Source organism: Kogia breviceps, chromosome 4 (assembly GCF_026419965.1).
Source record: "Kogia breviceps isolate mKogBre1 chromosome 4, mKogBre1 haplotype 1, whole genome shotgun sequence".
NCBI lineage: Eukaryota > Metazoa > Chordata > Mammalia > Artiodactyla > Physeteridae > Kogia > Kogia breviceps.
The window spans coordinates 107,377,050-107,401,882 of record NC_081313.1 but is presented as its reverse complement, the minus strand read 5'-3'; the positions used below and the strand labels follow the sequence as shown (position 1 = coordinate 107,401,882).

The 24,833-nt window shown below is 36.7% G+C and overlaps 1 protein-coding gene across 1 annotated transcript in view; it reads right to left on the bottom strand.

The window, feature by feature from the left end:
- The window catches only part of ADAMTS19 (ADAM metallopeptidase with thrombospondin type 1 motif 19), a 274,741-nt gene that overhangs the window by 91,236 nt on the left and 158,672 nt on the right, over positions 1 to 24,833 (bottom strand). The window contains exons 11-13 of the mRNA XM_059061851.2: positions 16,237 to 16,338; positions 10,357 to 10,487; positions 9,254 to 9,426 (exon numbers count right to left, since the gene is read on the bottom strand). Of these exons, the coding sequence (XP_058917834.1) occupies positions 9,254 to 9,426; positions 10,357 to 10,487; positions 16,237 to 16,338 (406 nt within the window). The remainder of the gene's footprint in view (positions 1 to 9,253; positions 9,427 to 10,356; positions 10,488 to 16,236; positions 16,339 to 24,833) is intronic.

The window sequence follows — 24,833 nt, the reverse complement described above, 5'->3', positions numbered from 1 at the left end:
TCACATGTGGCTTCTGAATACTGCTCTGAACAATTTTGGAGAGTTGGACCATGGCCTTTAATGTGAATGGTTTTGAAATTTTCCTTTAAGATGCCACTATAAGCTGCAATAAAGCAGTTCAGTGTGCTCTCACATCTCAAAGTAGGTTATGTTTATTCAATGACTACTTACTATGTCATATCTTTGGACTTAAAAACAGCTGCTGTCATTGCAACACTTTAATAGTGACACACACACACACACACACACACACACACACACACACACACACCCCTCACTTTTCTCTTTCCGGAGTTTTCACTGAAGAGAGGAGCAAACCAGATATATGAATAATGTTGAAAGGAGTTAGTCTAGAATATTCCATTTACATTCTAAGCAAGAACTCAGATAAAAAGGTTGCATTCCTCCTTTTACATATTGTCAGTTTCCTGTACTTACTTTAGCCTTATAGATGACATCAATATTTGATACCAATCTTCCTTCCTGGAGTACACCCTTGAGATTGTGACATTATAGTGATCCATGTAACATGCCAGTACTTGGCAGGCAGGCTCTGTCTTGATTTAAGAGACCACCCCTTTCCAAGGTATGCATTAAACATGGATTTCTGCCAAATTTCAGCACAGAGTATGCAAAATACCTGAATGCTAAAGCCATGCACTTTTTTTTCTCTAAAAATAAATGTTCACTACTGCACTGATACCTTATATTTAATTCTCTTAGCCAGAGATTCATGTGTTACATTAGAAAACAGAAATAGCCACTTGTATTTTAAAGTATTGAAAACTTGGGGTTTTTAAAAGACTTGTATATTTCAATTTCTTCCATATGGCTCTAATACATAAAAACTATTGTTGTGTCTTTTATTCATCATACCGACTGACATGTTTGATTGATACATGTCGCAGAATTCTCAAAAATGGTACCCTGCTAATTATATAAATATCTATTATGGATCATTCTGATGATAAACAACACTTTATAAGAGTCAGGAGCTCTCTTAATTGTAATTTCCAACAGTTTTAATATTTTAAATTGACCCCCATACAACTCTGATTTTTTTTTTTTAATCTGGAGGGAACCTGTTTCCTATCTCTTATTTCACATGTGAGTAAACAGGTCTCAAATAAAGTAAATATTATCAAATCAGACAGCCAGTTGGAGGCAGAGACAGAATCAACCCAGGATCAGATGATGATTTTCATGATTTGAACTGTCATATTGACTTTATTTTTACCATGAAAAAATATTACTTATACACTTAAATTAATGCAACAAATATCCATCAGAAGCTTAATAATTGCCAGACAGTACACTGGGCACAGACAATAGAGGGAATAGAGACGCATTAAAATCTGCTTCAGCAGGGTCTTGTGGAGTACTTGGCAGGGGTACATATCCTATACGGAAGATCGGAGGATTCTTTTTTCCTAGAGAACTTGTCATAAACTGAGTCCAAAAAATCAGTAGAAGTTTTCACGGTAAATACACGGGGAAAGAGATTAAAGCTTGAGAAAGAAAGGATATTGTGCCAAGAAACGTGCATATTTATAGGCCCAGAAGTAATAAAACATGATGTATCTGAAGTATGAAATGAAATTCGGCCTGGTGGTGCTGGAGATTACAGAAGGGAATGATGGAGATGAGGCCAGAGACGTTAAAGGGGGCAGGTCACAATAATGGCCTTATAAACCAGGTAATAAAGTTTGAGATTGGTCCTGACAGCAATGGGACTTGTGGAAGGGTATTCTTTGGCACAGTGACTGATGGTTTTGGCCTTCAAAAAGGCCAGCCTGTCTGAAATGAGGAATAGGGGCTGAAGGAGGGTCAGAGAGACACTGAGGAAGCCGTTTGAAGAATCCAGGTCAGAGATGGTGCAATCATGAACAAAGATGCTGGCAAACAAAGAAAGGTTTGGACAAATAAGGTGTGCTGATTGATTACAGGGGGATGGAGATTGAGGCAGAAGGGTTCTGGTTTAGCTTCGTAATGAAGCTGATCATGATGCTATTCTCCATGAGAGAGCACAGTAAGAGGAGAGATGGTGGGAGTGAGAGAAAGGAAAAGGGGAAGGGCTATGTTGAACTTGAACCATGTTAAGTTAGAGATGAATGGGATGCTGAGTGGACAAGTTCATGCAACATAGGGATAAGCAGGTAAGGAGATCAGGACAGAGAGATCTAGGTTGGAAATAAATGTTTGTGTTCCTTTAGCATTTGGATGATAAATAAAACCTAGTGAATAAGTAAGATTATGCAAAGAAGGATGTTTAGTGAGAAGAGGGGCCAGGATAGGTCACTACAGAAAATTCCCATAAGACATATCATTCTTTCACTAAATATTTATTAAGTGTCTATTCTGTTCAGATATTGCTTACTGTGCTAAACACATAATGCATAAAATACAAGTCTTGCTCTAACAATTATTATTTGGGGGGGCATAAACAATTAAAATAAAAATATTATGATAGATGATGATAAGGTCTGTGAAAAAAGAATAAAGCAGGGGAAGGAAAAGCACTGAGTCAATATTTATGAAAAGATCAGAAGGAGGTGAGAGAATGAATCATACTGCTATCTAGGAAAAGTAATTTACCAGAGAAAGCAACACCTTCCAAGACACTAAGACAGAAGGGAGCCAGTGTGGGTGGCAGGGTGTGATGCGGGCACAGTACAGCTGAAGTTAGAGGGTAACAGGAAGCCAGGGAGCTGAGGACCTCAGAGGCCATTAAAAGAACTTTGCACTTTTAGTGAGCTGGGAAGACACTGAAGGCTTCTGAATGGAAGAATAACATGACATGACTGACATTTTAAATGCATCACTCTGGCTATGATGAGACTGAAGGAGGTATGAGGACTCAGGCATAAAGAACAGTTAGAGATAGCAGAAGAAGAACTACAATCCTTGAGCCTGTGGAACAAAAACCACACTCACAGAGAGATAGACAAGATGAAAAGGCAGAGGGCTACGTACCAGATAAAGGAACAAGATAAAATCCCAGAAAAACATCTAAATGAAGTGGAGATAGGCAACCTTCCAGAAAAAGAATTCAGAATTATGATAGTGAACATGATCCAGGACCTCGGAAAAGAATGGAGGCAAAGATTGAGAAGATGCAAGAAATGTTCAACAAAGATCTAGAAGAATTAAAGAACAAACAAAAAGAGATGAACAATACAATAACTGAAATGAAAAATACATGAGAAGGAATCAACAGCAGAATAACTGAGGCAGAAGAATGGATAAGTGACATGGAAGACAGAATGGTGAAATTCAATGCTGCGGAACAGAATAAAGAAAAAAGACTGAAAAGAAATGAAGACAGCCTGAGAGACCTCTGGGACAACATTAAACGCAATAACATTTGCATCATAGGTGTCCCAGAAGGAGAAGAGAGAGAGAAATGACCCTAGAAAATATATGAAGAGATTATAGTAAAAAACTTCCCCAACATGGGAAAGGAAATAGCCACCCGAGTCCAGGAAGTGCAGAGAGTCCCATACAGGATAAACCCAAGGAGAAACACGCCGAACCACATAGCAATCAAATTGACAAATATTAAAGACAAAGAAAAAGTACTGAAGCAGCAAGGGAAAAACAACAAATAACAAGCAAGGGAACTCCCATAAGGTTAACAGCTGATTTCTCAGCAGAAACTCTATACGCCAGAATGGAGTGGCATGATACACATAAAGTGATGAAAATGAAGAACCTATAACCAAGATTACTCTACCCAGCAATGATCTCATTCAGATTTGATGGAGAAATCAAAAGGTTTACAGACAAGCAAAAGCTAAGAGAATTCAGCACCACCAAACCAGCTGTACAACAAATGCTAAAAAATTTCTCTAAGTGGGAAACACAAGAGAAGAAAAGGACATACAAAAACAAACCCAAAACAATTAAGAAAATGATAATAGGAACATACATATCAATAATTACCTTAAATGTGAATGGATTAAATGCTCAAACAAAAGACACAGGTTTCCTGAATGGATACAAAACCAAGACCCATATATATGCTGTCTACAAGAGACCCACTTCAGACCTAGGGACACATACAGACTGAGAGTGAGGGGATGGAAAAAGATATTCCATGCAAATGGAAATCAGAAGAAAGCTGGAGTAGCAATACTCATATCAGATAAAATAAACTTTAAAATAAAGAATGTTACAAGAGACAAGGAAGGACACTACATAATGATCAAGGGATCAATCCAAGAAGAAGATATAACAGTTATAAATATATATGTACCCAACATAGGAGCACCTCAATACATAAGGCAAATGTTAACAGCTATAAAAGAGGAAATTGACAGTAACACAATAATAGTGGGGGACTTTAACACCTCACTTACACCAATGGACAGATCATCCAAACAGAAAATTAATAAGAAAACACAAACTTCAAATGACACAACAGACCAGATAGATTTAATTGCCATTTATAGGACATTCCATCCAAAAACAGCAGATTACACTTTCTTCTCAAGTGTGCACAGAATATTCTCCAGGATAGATCACATCTTGATTCACAAATCAAGCCTCAGTAAATTTAAGAAAACTGAAATCATATCAAGCATCTTTTTTGAGCACAATGCTTTGAGATTAGAAGTCAATTACAGGGAAAAAATTGTAAAAAACACAAACACATGGAGGCTAACCAATATGTTACTAAATAACCAAAAGATCACTGAGGAAATCAAAGAGGAAATAAAAAAATACCTAGAGACAAATGGCAATGAAAACACGACAATCCATAACCTATGGGATGCAGCAAAAGCAGTTCTAAGAAGGAAGTTTATAGCTATACAAGCCTACCTCAAGAAGCAAGAAAAATCTTAAAGAAACAATCTAACCTTACACTTAAAGGAACTAAAGAAATAACAAACAAAACCCAAAGTTAGCAGAAGGAAAGAAATCATAAAGATCAGAGCAGAAACAAATGAAATAGAAACAAAACAATAGCAAACATAAATAAAAATAAAATCTGGTTCTTTGAGAAGATAAACAAAATTGATAAACCATTAGCCAGACTCATCAAGAAAAAGGGAGAGGATTCAAATCAAAAAAATTTGAAATGAAAAAGGAGAAGTTACAACAGACACCGCAGAAATACAAAGCATCCTAAGAGACTACTAAAAACAACTCTATGCCAATAAAATGGACACCTGGAAGAAATGGACAAAGTCTTTGAAAGGTATAACCTTCCAAGACTGAAACAGGAAGAAACAGAAAATATGAACAGAACAATCACAAGAAATGAAATTTTAAATGTGATTAAAAATCTTCCAACAAACAAAAGTCCAGGACCAGATGGCTTCACAGGTGAATTCTATCAAACATTTAAAGAAGAGCTAACACCCATCCTTCTCAAACTCTTCCAAAAAATTGCAGAGGAAGGAATACTCCCAAACTCATTCTACGAGGCCACCATCACCCTGATACCAAAACCAGACAAAAATATTACAAATAAAGAAAATTACAGACCGCTATCACTGATGAATATATATGCAAAAATCCTCAACAAAATACTAGCAAACAGAATCCAACAACACATTAAAAGGATCATACACCATGATCAAGTAGGATTTATCCCAGGGATGTAAGGATTCTTCAGTATACTCAAATCAATCAATGTGATACACCATATTAACCAACTGAAGAAGGAAATCCATATGATCATCTCAATCGATGCAGAAAAAGCTTCTGACAAAATTCAACACCCATTTATGATTTAAAAAACTCTCCAGAAAGTGGGCATAGAGGGGACCTACCTCAACATAATAAAGACCATATATTACAAACCCACAGTAAACATCATTCTCAATGGTGAAAAACTGAAATCGTTTCCTCTAATATCAGGAACAATACAAGGATGTCCACTCTCACCACTATTATTCAACATAGTTTTGGAAGTCCTAGCCATGGCAATCAGAGAAGAAAAGGAAATAAAAGGAATACAAACTGGAAAAGGAGAAGTAAAACTGTCACTGTTTGCAGGTGACATGATACTATACATAGAGAAGCCTAGAGATGCCACCAGAAAACTACTAGAGCTAATCAATGAACTTGGTAAAGTTGCAGGATACAAAATTAATGCACAGAAATCTCTTGCATTCCTAAACACAAATGATGAAAAATCTGAAAGAGAAATTAAGGAAACACTCTCATTTACCATTGCAACAAAAATAATCAAACACCTAGGAATAAACCTACCTAAGGAGACAAAAGATCTGTATGCAGAAAACTATAAGACACTGATGAAAGAAATTAAAGATGATACCAACAGATGGAGAGACATACCATGTTCTTGGACTGGAATAATCAATATTGTGAAAATGACTATACTACCCAAAGCAATCTACAGATTCAATGCAATCCCTATCAAATTACCAATGGTAGTTTTTATGGAACTAGAACAAAAAATCTTAAAATTTGTATGGAGACACTGAATAGACAAAGCAGTCTTGAGGGAAAAAAATGGAGCTGAAGGAATCAGACTCCCTGACTTCAGACTATACTACAAAGCTACAGTAATCAAGACAATGTGGTACTGGCAGAAAAAGAGTAATACAGATCAAAGGAACAGGATAGAAAGCCCAGAGATAAACCCACGCACCTATGGCCAACTAATCTATGACAAAGGAGGCAAGGATATACAATGGAGAAAAGACAGTCTCTTCAATAAGAGGTGTTGGGAAAACTGGACAGCTACATGTAAAGGAATGAAATTAGAACACTCCCTAACACCATACACAAAAATAAACTCAAAATGGATTTGAGACCTAAACGTAAGACTGGACACTATAAAACTCTTAGAGGAAAACATAGGAAGAATACTCTTTGACATAAAGCACAGCAAGATCTTTTTTGATTTACCACCTAGAGTAATGGAAATAGACAAAAAAAAAAAACAAATGGGACCTAATGAAACTTCAAAGTTTTTGCACAGCAAAGGAAACCATAGACAAGATGAAAAGACAACCTCAAATGGGAGAAAATATTTGAAAATGAATCAACGGACAAAGGATTAATCTCCAAAATATATAAACAGCTCATGCAGCTCAATATTAAAAAAAGAAACAACCCAATCCAAAAATGGGCAGAGGACCTAAACAGACATTTCTCCAAAGAAGATATACCAAGAAAATGGCCAAGAAGCACATGAAAAGCTGCTCAACATCACTAATTATTAGAGAAATGCAAATCAAAACTACAATGAGGTATCACCTCACACCAGTTAGAATGCGCATCATCAGAAAATCTACAAACAACAAATGCTGGAGAGGGTGTGAAGGGAACCATTTTGCACTGTTGGTGGGAATGTAAATTGATACAGCCTCTATGGAGAACAGTATGGAGTTTCCTTAAAAAACTAAAAATAGAATTACCGTATGACCCAGCAATCCCACCACTGGTCATATACCCAGAGAAAACCATAATTCAAAAAGACACATGCACCCCAATGTTCATTGCAGCACTATTTACAATAGCCATGTCATGGAAGCAACCTAAATGCCCATCGACAGACAAATGGATAAAGAAGAAGTGGTACATATATACAATGGAATATTACTCAGCCATAAAAAGGAACGAAATTGGTTCATTTGAAGAGATGTGGATGGATCTAGAGACTATCATACAGAGTGAAGTAAGTTAGAGAAAAACAAATATCATATATGAATGCATATATGTGGAACATAGAAAAATGGTACAGATGAACTGGTTTGCAGGGCAGAAATTGAGACACACGTGTAGGGAACAAACGTATGGACACCAAGGGGGGAAAGTGGCGGGGGGTGGGGGTGTGATGAATTGGGAGATTGGGATTGACATGTATACACTGATGCTTATAAAATGGATGACTAATAAGAACCTGCTGTTTAAAAATGAAAATAAAATGCAAAAATTAAAAAAAAAAAAAAGAACAGGTAGACAGCTACTACAATCATCCAGGTAAGACACTGTCGCTTATACCAGGGTGGCATCTCTGGAGATATTGGGCAATAATCAGATTCTGGATGTATTTTAAAGATAGGGCTCATGTGACTTTACTGATATTTTGAATGTACAGTAAAAGAGTACTAAATGGAAAATGAAGACTCCAAAGTTTGTTGGTTGAAGCATCTGGAAATATAGAACTAACCTTTATTAAAAGAATGGTGTGAATAGACTATTCTATTCTATTCTTCTTTCTATAAAGAAACAGTATGTTTGGAGGCCATGTGTGGGGGAAGAAAGCATGACATGTATGAAGCAGTGAAACAAGGGCAATATCTGGAGTGCAGAGGAAAAGAGAGTGAGGTTTTATATGAGGCAGGAGACAAGAGAAGGAATAATGCTAAAGAAGGTCTTGCTGAGCTTGTCATGTTGTGAAATTTGGTCTCTACCTGAAGAGTTATGGCAAGTCTCTGAAATGCTTTAACTGGGAGATCAGAATGAGCCAGTTTGCAGTTTATATAAAGATCTCTAGTTCTACTTCGTGCTACCCCTTTACAGGGACACCCATCTCTCTCCCACCCCCACCCCCAACTCCTGGTAACCACTCATCTATCTGTTTTCCACCTTGATACTTTTGTGGCTTCAAGAATGTTATATAAAAGGAATCATACACTGTGAGACATTTTGAGATTGGGTTTTCCTACTCAGCATAATGCTGTGACATCCACCAGGTCACTGCATATGTTAACAGAGTGTTCTGTGTACTGCTGCATAATATCCCATGGCACAGATATACCTCAGTTTGTTAACCCTGCAGCTACTTAGAACCTTTTTGATTGTTTCCTGTGTTTGGCTACAGAAAATAAAGCTGCTATGCCCACTTGTGTTCAGCATTTTTTTGTGGTTGCAAATTGTCATTTCTCTGAGATAAATAACCAAGACTGTGTTTTCTAAAGTGTATGCTTAGCTATTTAAAGAAACTGCTAAACTTATTTTCAGAGTGGCTGCTCCATTTTACCTTCCTACCAGCAACGCATGAGAGATCTAGTTTCTCTTCATCCTCACCAGCATTTTGTATTGTCACCTTTTAAAAATTTTAGTTTAACTCATTGGTGTATAATATCTCTATATTTTGAAAATATATTTTTAGTCAGTGCTTGTGGTTGTTATATGTCAGTAAAGGTAGAAAAAACAGAGCTCTGAAATACCTAGAATATAAACTGTAAAACAATATTTACCACTATTGTAAAGCAACTTGCAAACCTAGAAGTCTACATAACTAAGATGGTGGCGATCTGGTTGGTCATACCTTCATCCATGACAGCGTGCCACTGAAGTACATGCTTTGGGTACGAAGTTGTAACACTATAGGCCTGACATTGCCAGTCTCTGAATCCAGGCAAACCTGCAGGACAAGGTGGATTCTCACATATTCTGTATTGTTTTCTGGGACCATTACAATCCCTTGCTTCAGAACCTAGCCTAGAAAAGATAGTACAAATAATCAATTTTATCTTTTTTTATGTTAACTACTCATTTAAAAAAATCAAAAAGCAATATATTAATAAGGTATAATCCTTTATATTAAATCTACTTTTGAAAAACTGGACAGATTAAATGATTGGTAATGGTAGGAAATCCATATGTTTATTTAAAAATATATATTTTGTCCAATCTCTGAGCCATTTAATTTCCAAAATACATGAGAAACAAAAGCCCATTTGCCATGAAAATGATACAGAAGGGTAAAGGGCAGAGGTTGCGGGCAAAATAGAAAGCCTGCACTTCCCATGAAAGAGTGGGGCTAAGAATTATTAAGGAGTTGCTTCTAAGGTTTTCACATACATTCTTTAAAATCTCTTGTTGAGGAACTGGGCCACTGAATCCACACCAAAGTTAAAGCATAAAGCTGAAATGACTTTCTCACACATTTTCCTAGGATCACTCTAGGAATGATGGAGACAAGCAAGCTGATCTTGGATGCTATCCATACATGTGCTCAGCAGGATTTCATTTCTCATCATTCTTAGCTTCTACTGACATTCATGTTGCCCTCATTCCCTCTCTTTCTGAAGTCCTATCAGCTGCCGGCTCCTTTCACAGTTCCTTTTAATGGTGACTTACTTTTTCTAACACATCTCTCCCTGCTTATTTCAACACAATTTTTAATTTGATTTGTACTCAAAACACCACTCTGTAGTGTTTAATTATTTGTTCTTAGAAAGGTTGGTCTTATTTTCTTCTTTGAAGGGAGATTTTACATAAAATAATTTGAGGGACTTTTCTGTTTTCCAAGGTGGAGTGAGGTTTGAGAAGTTTCTTTGGCCCCCAACATAGTTTATCAGTAAAACCTTTTAATTTCAAACTTGAAGAAAACAATGCCCTCCCCCAATCCAGGAACTTTGCGTTTACCCAGGACATTTGCGCTCTCGACTGCTGATCCCAGAACTGCAGGTTCGGCTACAGGGACTCCACATGCTCCACTCTCCAGCCACGAGTCCAGGTGCTGAGGTCCTGCTGGTACACTCTCCAGCCTTACACCACTATTCCAAAAGTTATGTCTTAGGTGAACAAATCAGGGCACAACGGAAAATCATTCACTGGCCTATAGAGTCACTGGAATTGAGATTAAATCAGGTCTGCTAAGAGCCCCAAACATGTGGAATTGAAAAAGACCAAAAATAAGTTGACATGTGCTTACTGTCATAGTAATACACTGGTCCAGTTCTCATGTCAGACCATACAGTCTTGTCATAAGAACAGCACACAGATATTTGTACTATAGCCCTGAGAATTCAGTACTTGTGACGGAGATAGGGCGAAGAAGGAATCTGGGGTTGTACAGCCAGGAAGAAAAACTAACACATTTTAAGAAACATAACAATTTAAAAGAGAGGACCAAAAAAGCATAGGGTCAAGTATCAATATAAGAATAGTACGTAAGATATAAATGTCTTTAAATAGAATGAAGCAGACATTTTAGCAAATTTAGCAATTGTGATTTAAACTGTCAGTGATTCAGGGTACTCTCTTTCCTTGTAACTTAAAAAAAAGAGAATGACTCAATTTTAGCACTTTCCTTTATATTGGTTTTTTTTTCTGAAAACTTCTGTCAAATTCAAGCATTAACATTATAGCAAATTTTCTTTCAAAAGCTGTTTAGTTGAAAAACTTGATTAGACTTTTTGAAATTCTATCATTTCATTCCAATTATTCTATAGGTTATTTGGTATCTATTAACTGAGAAAGACAGCAAAGAAAGAAGAGAAAGGAGTGTGTTCATTCTCTTTTTTATATTTATCATTAACTTTAAACAAAAACAGCCAAAGAGGCTGTTTCTGTGGTCACCAAGGAACGGTTACCAGGACTTTGTGGACAGATTATTATAATTTCTCTTTATTCCTGGAAAATCAGATCTATCATGATCATAGCAAACATATTAAAGGTAAAAATTAATTAAACAAAACCATGTTGGAAATAAGTAAAGATTAAAACATTTTAGATAAATGATTGTACAATCACAAGGGTTGAGCAAGCTGATCCTTCCAGTCCTAAATGATATTTTGCACTAATGACAACATGATTTATAAGGGATTTTGAAGAAATTATAGCAGCTCTCTGATTCTTAGTTTTCCCATTTCAAAATGTGAATGATAATCATATTGATATTTACCTAATAGATTTTTCAGTAAAAAGTATTTTTTACTGAATACTTTAAATACTAATACTTTAAAAAGTATTAGTATTTTTCAGTAAAAATACTAATAACAAATTACATATCATTATATTAATTTTATTAATAAGTTCCCAGAAATCTCACCAAAATTCTATTCATTCTGATCTTAACTGATCTGTTTCTTTAAAACTTAATTTGATAATATGTTTTTAAATGCTGTTTTTAGAAGAGAGAATTTAGAAAACTATGCTATGTAGTTTTGTGTGAGCCCAGTTAATGCTTTTCTATGCAATAAAATGATCAGTTCCTGCAGATTTTCTCTAATAATGTCAGATTTTAAATTCAACCTCTTTTGGATTCATGGAGTTTTAAATCCAGGCTTGGGAAAAAACAAAACAAAACCTCAACAACTCAGAGTGTACTGACATGCTAAGATTGTCATTAAATAAATTGAGATTTTATATGAAGATTCAGTCTGAAAATAGAAAAAAGAGGGAAAAAAACAGACCTTGTGAAAACTTTTAAACAACTTACTGGTTTTAAGGATTTAATGATGTTATGCCATTCATGGAAAAAAAAAATCCAGTGTGAAAGCTGTCAAACTTCAATTGGTCAAGTGGTTTTGGCCCAGGTGAAGGGTGTTTATTTTTCCCCTGAGTGCATATCACAGCTCCTTGCCCATTTATCAGTAAGCTGGCATTGAAAGGCTGGGCTAGAGTTCACAGAGGACTAAAAATATTCTGGGAAAGACCCAGATCTAGACTTGCACATCATTTAAACTAGACACGTCTGGCAGATGAAGAGAAATGGAAACAGATATGCAAGCTAAATTTGCATACACAAATAAGAGAAATTTAAAGAAAGCATAGTATAATAGTTAAAGTTCATCCCCTTGCAGATAACCAGATCTCTGGACAAAACTATGGAGAACCTGCTTTTCTGTCTTCCAGGTGGTGCTGTGTTTCAACACTGGGCAAAGTGTTAAATGTTTTGTTTAAACATTAAAAATGTTTTGTTTAAATTATACAATAGAATATATAAATATTCTATTGGGTTTTACATAAAATGATCCTAATTCTGCTTTTCATGAATTTTCTAGCAGGATGTTTTGTTTCATTTGTATTTTTTAAGCTTCAAAAAATTATATTATGCATGATTTTAAAAACTCAAAATTTCTCATATCGGATAATTCAGTCTGATTTATGAAAATGCTAAGGAAATATACAATATAGTTTATTTCTGGGACAGTACATGACCTAAAAATGTTTGACTATATTTCTATTCTCTCAAATTTCTATGGGAATATGTCTAGGAAGTTGATGAAAACGCCCAGTTGGAAGAGGTTCATGGAGATGACAAAGGAAACATTATTCTCTAAACAAATCTTCTTGTACATACATCGTTAGATGAAAGAAGAGGAAGAAAGAAGGCAATAAACTGTCTCCATATGCAAATTTGTGACTGTAAGGATATTACATCCTTCATTTTTTCAATAAAGAACGATGGTGGTAATTTCATCCTTTAGGAACTTAGGAAAGTAAATAATTGAAATATATTATGTAGCATCCTTCAAAACAGTCTAAAATTCTAGTAAGTTGGTATTTAGCTTTCCTTCCCCATCCTCCAATTCCTAGAAAGTATTTTAAGTAAAAAACATACATTTCTTGGTTTTAACCAAATCACTTGTCAACTCTTGGTTCTCTGTTAATATAAATGTAAATACAGATGACAGTAGAGAAAAGGAGAAGAAAGAAAACAGGCTGCTTTTAATTTGGAAAATGCTGTCTATAAATAGTAGATAAATCCCTGTCTTCAAAATCATTTTGAATTGGGACTTCCCTGGTGGTCCAGTGGTAAAGAATCCACCTTACAATGAAGGGGCACAGGTTTGATCCCTGGTCAGGGAACTAAGATCCCACATGCCGTGAGGCAACTAAGCCCACAGGCCACAACTACTGAGCTAATGAGCCTCAATGAGAGAGCCTACATGCCACAAACTACAGAGCCCATGCGCCTTGGAGCCTATGTGCCACAACTAGAGAGAGAAAACCCACACGCCACAACTAGACAGAAGCCCATGAGCCACAATGAAGAGCCCGTGAGCCACAAATAAAGACCCGACGCGGCCAAAAATAAATTTTAAAAAATCTCTTAAAAAAATCATTTTGAATCATAGAATTCTGGTCAGCACCTTCTCAGACTTAATTATATACTCTTAGATGAACTAGTTATACAGCTAAATTAACATCACTAGAGTGTAACACATTACAAAATTCTCAGCTTTGTTTCTTGGTTTGCCATGTACTGAGCTAGCAGTGTTTAGCGCAAGGTTGCAAGCATCCAAATATTTTATCCCTACAGCCCTCAACTGCAGAGTGTTGGAAGCTATTGTCATGATGGCTCCTACAACATAACATCTGGAACAGATGGATAGTTGAAGAAGCCTACATGGCCTGAGGAACTGAGAAGTTCATTAGTTATTTCAATACACAAAGCATTACAGAACCACTAAGAGAATATCATTAGCACAATTATAGGGAAATAGAACATTTATGTTTAATGAGTAAGATTTTGATTGCTGAAAGAATAAGTTTATTTTAGAGAACTAAAGAATGCAATTTATTCTCATAAATATCAAAGAAAAAATAGTAGAAAAATATTTAGGACACCAGATTATAAAAATGAACAGATTTTATATTGCTAATGAAGAACTAAGTAAGACAAATGGGTTGTGTGATGTTTGAAGACATGTGCCTGAATATTTGGTTATCTCTATTTATTACTGCTTTTGTGTTTCAAGGATGATGGAAATTATTGCTGGTGCAGAGTTTTATGACTCAAGAAATAAATTACTCAGCATAATACCATGAGGCTTGCCCAATATACATACATTATTGTACTTTTGTGTATAATTTTAAAATAAAACAAATCCAAATTCTGACGCTCCATATAAGCTCACAGAAAACACATTTGGCAGTCTGTAAACAACTGACTGATATTCATAGAAGTTCTCTTTCAATGAACCATTTTCTTACTGATTATATCTAGTGATAAAATATTTCTAGTCCTTTTTTATTATTTGGGACTTAATTTGTACATTTTTCTTTTTCTCATTACAGAAATCACGGAAGTAATATGACTACATGCTGCACATTTTTCTTTTTCTCATTAAAGAAATCGCAGAAGCAATATGACTATATGCTTATGTCAAACAACCCAGAAATGTCAGGAGAAAAGTTATATTCACCCTCACTTCCCATTGCTTTATTCCATCCATCAATTCCACATCACTCCCAAGAGTCAACTGCTAATCATAGTTTGGTGTTATATTTTCAAACCATTTTCTATGAGTTTAAAAAGATATATTCTGTGTGTATACTCACATTTGTATGCAAATTGTTTTTTTCCCTAACTCTCAAATGGTATCATATAAAGTATCAGTTTTTTCTGACATGTCTCTATACTAACTATCATGTCTTGTAGATGTTTTCAATTTAATACATACATATTTACCTCATTCTGTTAACAGCTACACTGGAACCATTCCTCTCCTGATGAATATTTTTGTTGTACCTCATTTCTCACCACAGCAAGTTGCATCCTGACATAAGCATGTGTGTGCATGTGTTTGTGTGTGTACATGCACACATTTCTATCTTTTTGCACAGGTGTAAGTATTTACTTAGGACAAAATTCTAGAAGTAGAATTGCTAGATTTCCATTTCTGTCCATTTTTCAAATTGATGTGCTTTTAAACTAGCCCTCTACATAACTTAATTTTTTTCACTAAGTAATTCACCCCAAGTAATCTTTATGTTGTTGATTCTTTTCAAATGTAATAAAAATTCATGTTCTTCAGAGGCAAGTTTTCTGATCTTACATCTAATGAGTAAAGTAATAACTGTTCTACTCTCCCTTCACAGAATAAAAATTAGAAAATTATGTAAACTATTGAATGGTTATCTTTTGATTAAATTAACTGTAATTATAAGTTTATATGGGATCTAATGCCTTAATATTCTTCAAAAGAAAATTAATTTTCAACAGCAATTGAAATGATCTGGAAATGTATACTAATACATTTCCATAGCCTTATGAAACACATTAGATTAAACAACTTAGACAGCCAAATGTTTACTAATCCCCCAGAATATTTTATTTATGATGCTTGAAATGACAAGGAAAAACTATACCTGGTGGCTCTCCTATGACAATATTTTATACTTTAAAGGATTCATTAGCTCTGAGTTTTGCTATTTATGATTTATTTGTGAATCTTTTACTTATGTGTAATTTAATAGTAAAATATTTCATTTTTGTTAAAGTAATACATATATCCAACTCTCCACATTGTCATAATCAACAATAAAAATTACTGCATTGATATTTTAAAAACCCATGGATTTGCAAAAATATAAGTGTTAAAATTGAAAATAGAGGAAATGCTGAAACTTTACATGTACTGAAAGTATTACACTGGTGTTAAGAAAGATACATATGTAACTGGCAGAAGAAAATGTCTTACCAGTTACACTCATAACTAGTAAGGAGAAAATGCAAGTTTCTTAAGTTTCACTTAATATTCTTATTAATTTCATGCAGCACCAATGACTTACCTTACCAGTGTCACAATCGGTTCCGTCCATTGGTGGATCTAGTTTGGTTCTGCATTCTTTTTCCCCTTCTACCTTGCACCACAACCCTGTGCAAATAACATGCTGAAAACAAGGATATAATAACTAATAAGGGGAAGGCATCACATTTTTGAGATTAACTCAATAAGATTTGAGAGAGCTCTTTTAACAGAATATCAGAAATGATTTGAAGAAAAATATACTTCAGGTACTTTTAATATTAAACTTATAATTGAAATAGTGTATGGCTTATTTATAGTGATGAGAAGACTGATAAAAATAGAAAATCTGTTTAATAAATTTAACTACTTTAAAATTTCCTTAAATAAAACACATGTGATTATGCAAGATTAAGTAGCTACAGCAGAAAACTGCAAGCTAAAAAATCATTATTTATACCATTATATGAACCAGGCTGGAAAAATTAAAGTAATGAGCTTGTGGTATGAATTTAGTGCCTCCTATCTTAAAGCCTGTCCTCACTTATGCTTTGCTGTATGCCAACAAGCCATGTTAGTACTTCATTATTTCATCACATAGCCTTGGCCCCTGATGCAATACAGAGACTCTCAATGGGCATATTTCCCTTGTTATCAGTCATTTTTACCTCAGTACGAAGGAGTTCTAGGTACCCAGAATACATTTAACTTTTTCTAGGGAAAAGTTGAGGGAACAAACAAAAAATAGTGAGATAAAACAGCATAAACACAACACTGAAAGAAGAGAACTCTATACTTGTGGCCACCCAGAGACAGATAAAGAGGCAAAACTACCACATTCTTAAGGACTTTCTATTTCTATAGGATGGCTGAAGTTTTTTCGATACAAGCATGTTATTAACAATTACACAGAAATATCAAATCCATGTGGCATACTTAAAGCGACTGGAGTAATCTATCTTGAAGATGATAGTGTGACTACCTATCCAGATATTTGGAGTAAAGGCTGGAAGAAAGCAGGTTGATAAGGACAGAACAAGTGTTGATGTGAAACACAGTCTTGAAAGGGTGAGAAGACCAGTCAGATGGGAGGAGGCATATAAGGGTAGGGCGTTGGGAACAAGATTTTAAAGACAGAAAAACCAGATCCTGAATGCCAGGACTCCATATTTGGAGGGAAAAAGAAATCATTCAGCAGTTGACCAGCAGGTTGGTAAGATAAAAAGGCTATTTTAGGGGGTTTACTCTGGCAGTGGTGTTCAAAGCAAACTGAAAATCACTGTAAAGTTAAAATTAACTCATGACTCAAATCTACTAAATACTTTGGGAATCATAAATTTAAACTAAGATCTCAAGCAGGTCTATTACAACTCTCCAAATTTGTTACAACTCCCAAAATATTATTTTCCTATTCTTTCTTTATTTAAAAATTTAGATTTCTGAAATGCTTGTAAGCTCTTGAAAATTCAATAGTCTATGGCAGGAGTGTGATATATTCTATTTACACTATTTTATGTGCTGTGACAGATAGTTTTTCTGCTTCAAAATATTTCATACAAATATATCTTATTATATTTAGGATATGATTTAGCTTAATTTCTGTGCTTTTATTTCACATATCATTTACCAAAAATTCATCCAGGAACTAATTTTAAAGACTGTCTAAATGAAATAGCTTCTCTGCAATATTTTAGACTCTTGAAAATAAGCAGAGAGGTTAACTGTTTATCATGTACTTTTGTGGACACATTTATATTTGAATTGATAGATATCTAACCTGAGAATTTTAGTTCCTAAAAGTTTTTATTTTTTTCTCCAAGACATTCTTGTTAATGATATTTTATAATTATGGGGTCAAATGCTGAATTTTCTACCAAAGAATAATTTTGTTTTATTAATATTCAATAAGGCTTAGTTGTGCTATAACATGAATTATTTTAGTCAAGTTCATTAGTTAACCAATGCATACTGAACTAAGCAAATCTTGTCTATGCTGTAGTTTGAAAATCATACTTGCTTGTTGAACACTGCGGTGGTCTAAATTCTGACCTTCCACCATTATCTGCTACTCAAAACAGCAGGTACTCTAACTGATTCCCACTTGAGGCACTAAGAGCATAAAAGCAAACCTGGCAGCTTTTCAAGATAAGCACAGTCATACAGAATATATCTCTCATAGAGGAGATCTCTTTATCCTTTATGTTCTACAGTTCTGGGGATCTTTTGGTAAGTAAATTATAGCCTCATTCTGAAAGATAACTCAGATTCAGGATTCAAACCAAACTGTAAAAAGTAAAGCAATAAAATTGTGAAGAAATGGAATGGACTGTTTTCTCCTTGAGAAGTGCAACATCTCAGATGCATGATGTTAAAGCTATGTAATACCAAGACCTTTCTTAAGAGGAGCAGGACTGGGTATTTTGTTAGAACCAAACACTCTGTATGTTACACAGGCCAGAGTCAAATCTTTTCAACTTAATTACTGAAATCACTTACTATGTCAATTAAGAAAAGAAATTCAAAACTTAAAATGCTGTGTACAGGAATCCAGGACAGAAATGTACAACTCAGCATTCCTTGCAAACTAATAAAAGTAATACAACATTCCTTTTTTATTCCTCTATAATAAGAAATGACCCTTAAAAGCATATATAAATTTGGATGTTTATCTCAAGAAGCCTTTCAAAAAGTTTACATGAAAAAAAAAATATTTTCAATGGAATAATTTAAATGGACATAGATTAACTGTCCATGTATAGATATCATAAAACTTATCTTCAAAGACAATCTGTGCCCATGTCTTTCTTTATAGCAAATAGTTCCATTAAGATGTTTTGAATTTTATGTTAAAATAAAAAAATCTTAAGTGCATATGCATGGAAGTAGCAATTAAATCTCAGACATGTAACTCCTTGTTAGTCCATAAATTATCTTTCAAACTACAATCTCAATAATGTAACATTTGATTGCAAGTGTAATTCAGTATGGAATAATATTTTCAAAATCAATCTTTTCTATCACAGAACAGCTTGGTATTATTAAGGATGGAAGAGAGGAAAAATGTAAGGGAGAGAGAAAGAGAGGTATTAAAAAAATAGAATACAAAGACTCAAAAGAAATTAAAAAAACTGAAATCTAGCTTTTTATGAATACTAATAAAATTGAAAAATAATCAAGAAAAAAGAGAAGGCAAAAATAAACACTATTAGGAATAAAAAATGAAGGCATAACTACAGATGACATAAAATTTAAACAGAAGTAGGAAGACATTATGAACAACTTTATGCCAAAATACTTTAGAATGAATATGAAATGTAAAAATATTTTTAAAAAATTTACAAAAAGCTTGCTAAAATGGACATAAGAAGAAATAGAAAAGCTGAAACTATTGTCTAGCCATAGAATAATTAAAAGTGACTGTTAAAAATCTTCCCACAAAGAATATATCTGATCCAAAAACTTAAATTGTCAATTTACATAAACTGTCTAGAGAACAGCAAAAGAGGCAATATTCCTAAACACATTTTATGATACCCAAACCAGACAGGAGTTTTAAAAGAAAATGAAAGGGGAGCGAGAAGATGGCGGAAGAGTAAGACGCAGGGATCACCTTCCTCCTCACAGATACATCAGAAATACATCTACACGTGGAACTTCTCCTATAGAACACCCACCGAACGCTGGCAGAAGACCTCAGACCTCCAAAAAGGCAAGAAACTCCCCACGTACCTGGGTAGGGCAAAAGAAAAAAGAAAAAACAGAGACAAAAGAATAGGGACGGGACCTGCACCAGTGGGAGGGAGCCGTGAAGGAGGATAGGTTCCCACACACTAGAAGCCCCTTCGCGGGCGGAGACTGCGGGTGGCGGAGGAGGAAGCTTCAGAGCTGCGGAGGAGAGCGCAGCAACAGGGTGCGGAGGGCAAAGCGGAGAGATTCCGCAGAGGACCGGTGCCCACCAGCACTCGCCAGCCCGAGAGCCTTGTCTGCTCACCCGCCGCGGCGGGCGGGGCTGGGAACTGAGCCTTGGGCGGATCCCAGGGAAAGGTCTGGAGTTGGCAGAGTGAAAACAGCCTGAAGGGGTTAGCGCACCACGGCTGGCCGGGAGGGAGTTCGGGAGAAGTCTGGAGCTGCCGAAGAGGCAAGAGACCATTTCTTTCCTCTTTACCTCCTGCTGCGCGAGGAGAGGAGTTTAAGCGCGCCGCCTAAAGGAGCTCCAGAAACCGGCGCGAGCCGCGGCTGTCGGCACGGACAACAGAGGCGGGTGTGGGACGGTAGGATTGCTGCTGCCGCCACCAAGAGGCCTGTGTGCGAGCACAGGTCACTCTCCACACCGGCCCTCCCGGGAGCCTGTGCAGCCCGCCACCGCCAGGGTCCCGGGATCCTGGGACTGCTTCCCCGGGAGAACGCGCGGTGCGCCTCGGGCCGGTGCAGCGTCACGCCGGCCTCTGCCGCCGCGGACTCGCCCCACATCCGTGCCCCAGCCCCCCCCCCCCCCGCCCCGCCCCGCCCCGCCCCGCCCCGCCCCGCCTCGCCTCGCCTCGCCTCGCCCCGCCTCGCCCCGCCTCGCCTCGCCTGAGTGAGCCAGAGACCACGAATCAGCTGCTCCGTTAACGCTGCTCCTTTGACCCCACCCTGTCTGAGCGAAGGGCAGAAGCCCTCTGACGACCTGTGCGCAGAGGCGGGGCCAGGTCCAGGGCTGAGCCCCAGGAGCTGTGCGAACAAAGAGAGGGGGAGGTCCCTCCCAGCAGCCTCAGAAACAGCGGGTTAAAGCTCCACAGTCAGCTTGAAGTGCCCTGCATCTGTGGAAAACCTGAATAGACAGTGAAATATCCCCGGTTGAGGAAGTGGACTTTGGGAGCAAGATATACTATTATTTTCCCCTTTTTTCTTTTTGTGAGTGTGTATGTGGGTGCTGCTGTGTGAGATTTTGTCTGTGTAGCTTTGTTTTCACCATTTGTCCTGGGGTTAGACCGACCTTTTTTTTTTTTTTTTGGTCTTTTTTTTTTTCTTTAATAGAAATTTTTCTTCTTAATAATTATTTTGTTATTTTAATAACTGTATTTTACCCTACTTTATTTTGTCTTCTCCCCTTTCTTTCTTCCTTTCTTCCCTCCTTTCTTTCCTATTTCCCTCCTTCCTTCCTCCCTCCCTTCCTTCCTTTATTCCCTCCTTCCTTCCTCCCTTCCTTTCTTCCTCCCTCCCTTTCTTTATTCCCTCCTTCCTTCCTCCCTTCCTTTCTTCCTCCCTCCCTTCCTTTCTTTATTCCCTCCTTCCTTCCTCCCTTCCTTTCTTCCTCCCTCCCTTCCTTTCTTTATTCCCTCCTTCCTTCCTCCCTTCCTTTCTTCCTCCCTCCCTTCCTTTCTTCCTTCCTTCCCTCCCTTCCTCCTTTCCTCCTTCCTTTCTTGCCTTTCTATTTTTTTTCTCCCTTTTGTTTTGAGCCGTGTGGATTAAAGGCTCTTGGCACTCCAGCCAGGTGTCAAGGCTGTGTCTCTGAGGTGGGAGAACTAACCTCAGGACACTGGTCCACAAGAGACCTCTCAGCTCCACGTAATATCAAACGGCGAAAATCTCCCAGAGATCTCCATCTCAACACCAAGACCCAGATTCACTCAAGGACCAGCAACGAACAGTGCTGGACACCCTATACCCAACAAAGAGTGAGACAGGTCTACAGCCCCATCCATTAGCAGAGAGGCTGCCTAGAATCACAGTAAGGCTACCGACATCCCCATACACGCCCTCAGACGTGGACCTGCCCACCAGGGAGACGGGATCCAGCCTCATCCACCAGAACAGGGGCACTGGTCCCCCCAACCAGGAAACCTGCTCAACCCACTGAATCAACCTCAGCCACTGGGGACAGCCACCAAAAATAGATAGAAATACGAACCTGCAGCCTGCAAAAGGGAGACCCCAAACACAGTAAGATAAGCAAAATGAGAAGACAGAAAAACACACAGCAGATGAAGGAACAAGATAAAAACACACCAGACCTAACAAATAAAGAGGTAATAGCCAATCTACCTGAAAGAGAATTTAGAATAATGATGGTGAAGATGATGCAAAATCTTGGAAATAGAATACACAAATTGCAAGAAACAGTTAACAAGGACCTAGAAGAAATAAAGAGGAAGGAAGTAACGATGAGCAACACAATAAATGAAATGAAAAATACTCTAGACGGGATCAGTAGCAGAATAACTGAGGCAGAAGGACGGATAAGTGACCTGGAAGATAAAATAGTGGAAATAACTACTGCAGAGCAGAAGAAAGAAAAAAAAGAATGAAAAGAACTGAGGACAGTCTCAGAGATCTCTGGGACAACATTAAACGCACCAACATTCGAATCATAGGGGTCCCAGAAGAAGAAGAGAAAAAGAAAGGGACTGAGAAAATATTTGAAGAGATTATAGTTGAAAACTTCCCTAATATAGGAAAGGAAATAGTCAACCAAGTCCAGGAAGCACAGAGAGTCCCATACAGGATAAACCCAAGGATAAACACGCCGAGACACATAATAATCAAACTGTCAAAAATTAAATACAAAGAAAACATATTAAAAGCAGCAAGGGAAAAACAACAAATAACACACAAGGGAATCCCCATAAGGCTAACATCTGATCTTTCAGCAGAAACTCTACAAGCCAGAAGGGAGTGGCAGGACATATTTAAACTGATGAAGGAAAAAAACCTACAACCAAGATTACTCTAACCAGCAAGGATCTCACTCAGATTTGATGGAGAAATTAAAACCTTTACAGACAAGCAAAAGCTGAGAGAGTTCAGCACCACCAAACCAGCTTTACAACAAATGCTAAAGGAACTTCTCTAAGCAAGAAACATAAGAGAAGGAAAAGACCTACAAGAACAACCCGAAACAATTAAGTAAATGGTAATAGGAACACACATATCAATAATTACCTTAAATGTAAATGGATTAAATGCTCCCACCAAAAGACACAGACTGGCTGAATGGATACAAAAACAGGACCCATATATATGCTGTCTACAAGAGACCCACTTCAAACCTAGGGACACTTACAGGCTGAAAGTGAGGGGATGGAAAAAGATATTCCATGCAAATGGAAATCAGAAGAAAGCTGGAGTAGCAATTCTCATATCAGACAAAATAGACTTTAAAATAAAAACTATTACAAGAGACAAAGAAGGTCACTACATAATGATCAAGGGATCGATCCAAGAAGATATAACAATTGTAAGTATTTATGCACCCAACATAGGCGCACCTCAATACATAAGGCAAATACTAACAGCCATAAAAAGGGAAATCGACAGTAACACAATCATAGTAGGGGACTTTAACACCCCACTGTCACCAATGGACAGATCATCCAAAATGAAAATAAATAAGGAAACACAAGCTTTAAATGATACATTATACAAGATGGATTTACTTGATATTTATAGGACATTCCATCCAAAAACAACAGAATACACATTTTTCTCAAGTGCCCATGGAACATTCTCCAGGATAGATCATATCTTGGGTCACAAATCAAGCCTTGGCAAATTTAAGAAAATTGAAATCGTATCAAGTATCTTTTCTGACCACAACGCTATGAGACTAGATATCAATTACAGGAAAAGATCTGTAAAAAATACAAACACATGGAGGCTAAACAATACACTACTTAATAGCGAAGTGATCACTGAAGAAATCAAAGAGGAAATCAAAAAGTACTTAGAAACAAATGACAATGGAGACACGACGACCCAAAACCTATGGGATACAGCAAAAGCAGTTCTAAGAGGGAAGTTTATAGCAATACAATCATACCTTAAGAAACAGGAAGCATCTCGAATAAACAACCTAACTTTGCACCTAAAGCAATTAGAGAAGGAAGAACAAAATAACCCCAAATTTAGCAGAAGGAAAGAAATCATAAAGATCAGATCAGAAATAAATGAAAAAGAAATGAAGGAAACAATAGCAAAGATCAATAAAAGTAAAAGCTGGTTCTTTGAGAAGATAAATAAAATTGATAAACCATTAGCCAGACTCATCAAGAATAAAAGGGAGAAGACTCAAATCAATAGAATTAGAAATGAAAAAGGAGATGTAACAACTGACTGCAGAAATACAAAAGATTATTAGAGATTACTACAAGCAACTCTATGCCAATAAAATGGACAACCTGGAAGAAATGGACAAATTCTTAGAAATGCACAACCTGCCAAGACTGAACCAGGAAGAAATAGAAAATATGAACAGACCAATCACAAGCACTGAAATTGAAAATGTGATTAAAAATCTTCCAACAAACAAAAGCCCAGGACCAGATGGCTTCACAGGTGAATTCTATCAAACATTTAGAGAAGAGCTAACACCTATCCTTCTCAAACTCTTCCAAAAGATAGCAGAGGGAGGAACACTCCCAAACTCATTCTATGAGGCCACCATCACCCTGATACCAAAACCAGACAAAGACGTCACAAAGAAAGAAAACCATAGGCCAATATCACTGATGAACATACATGCAAAAATCCTCAACAAAATACTAGCAAACAGAATCCAACAGCACATTAAAAGGATCATACACCATGATCAAGTGGGGTTTATTCCAGGAATGCAAGGATTCTTCAATATACGCAAATCAATCAACGTGATACACCATATCA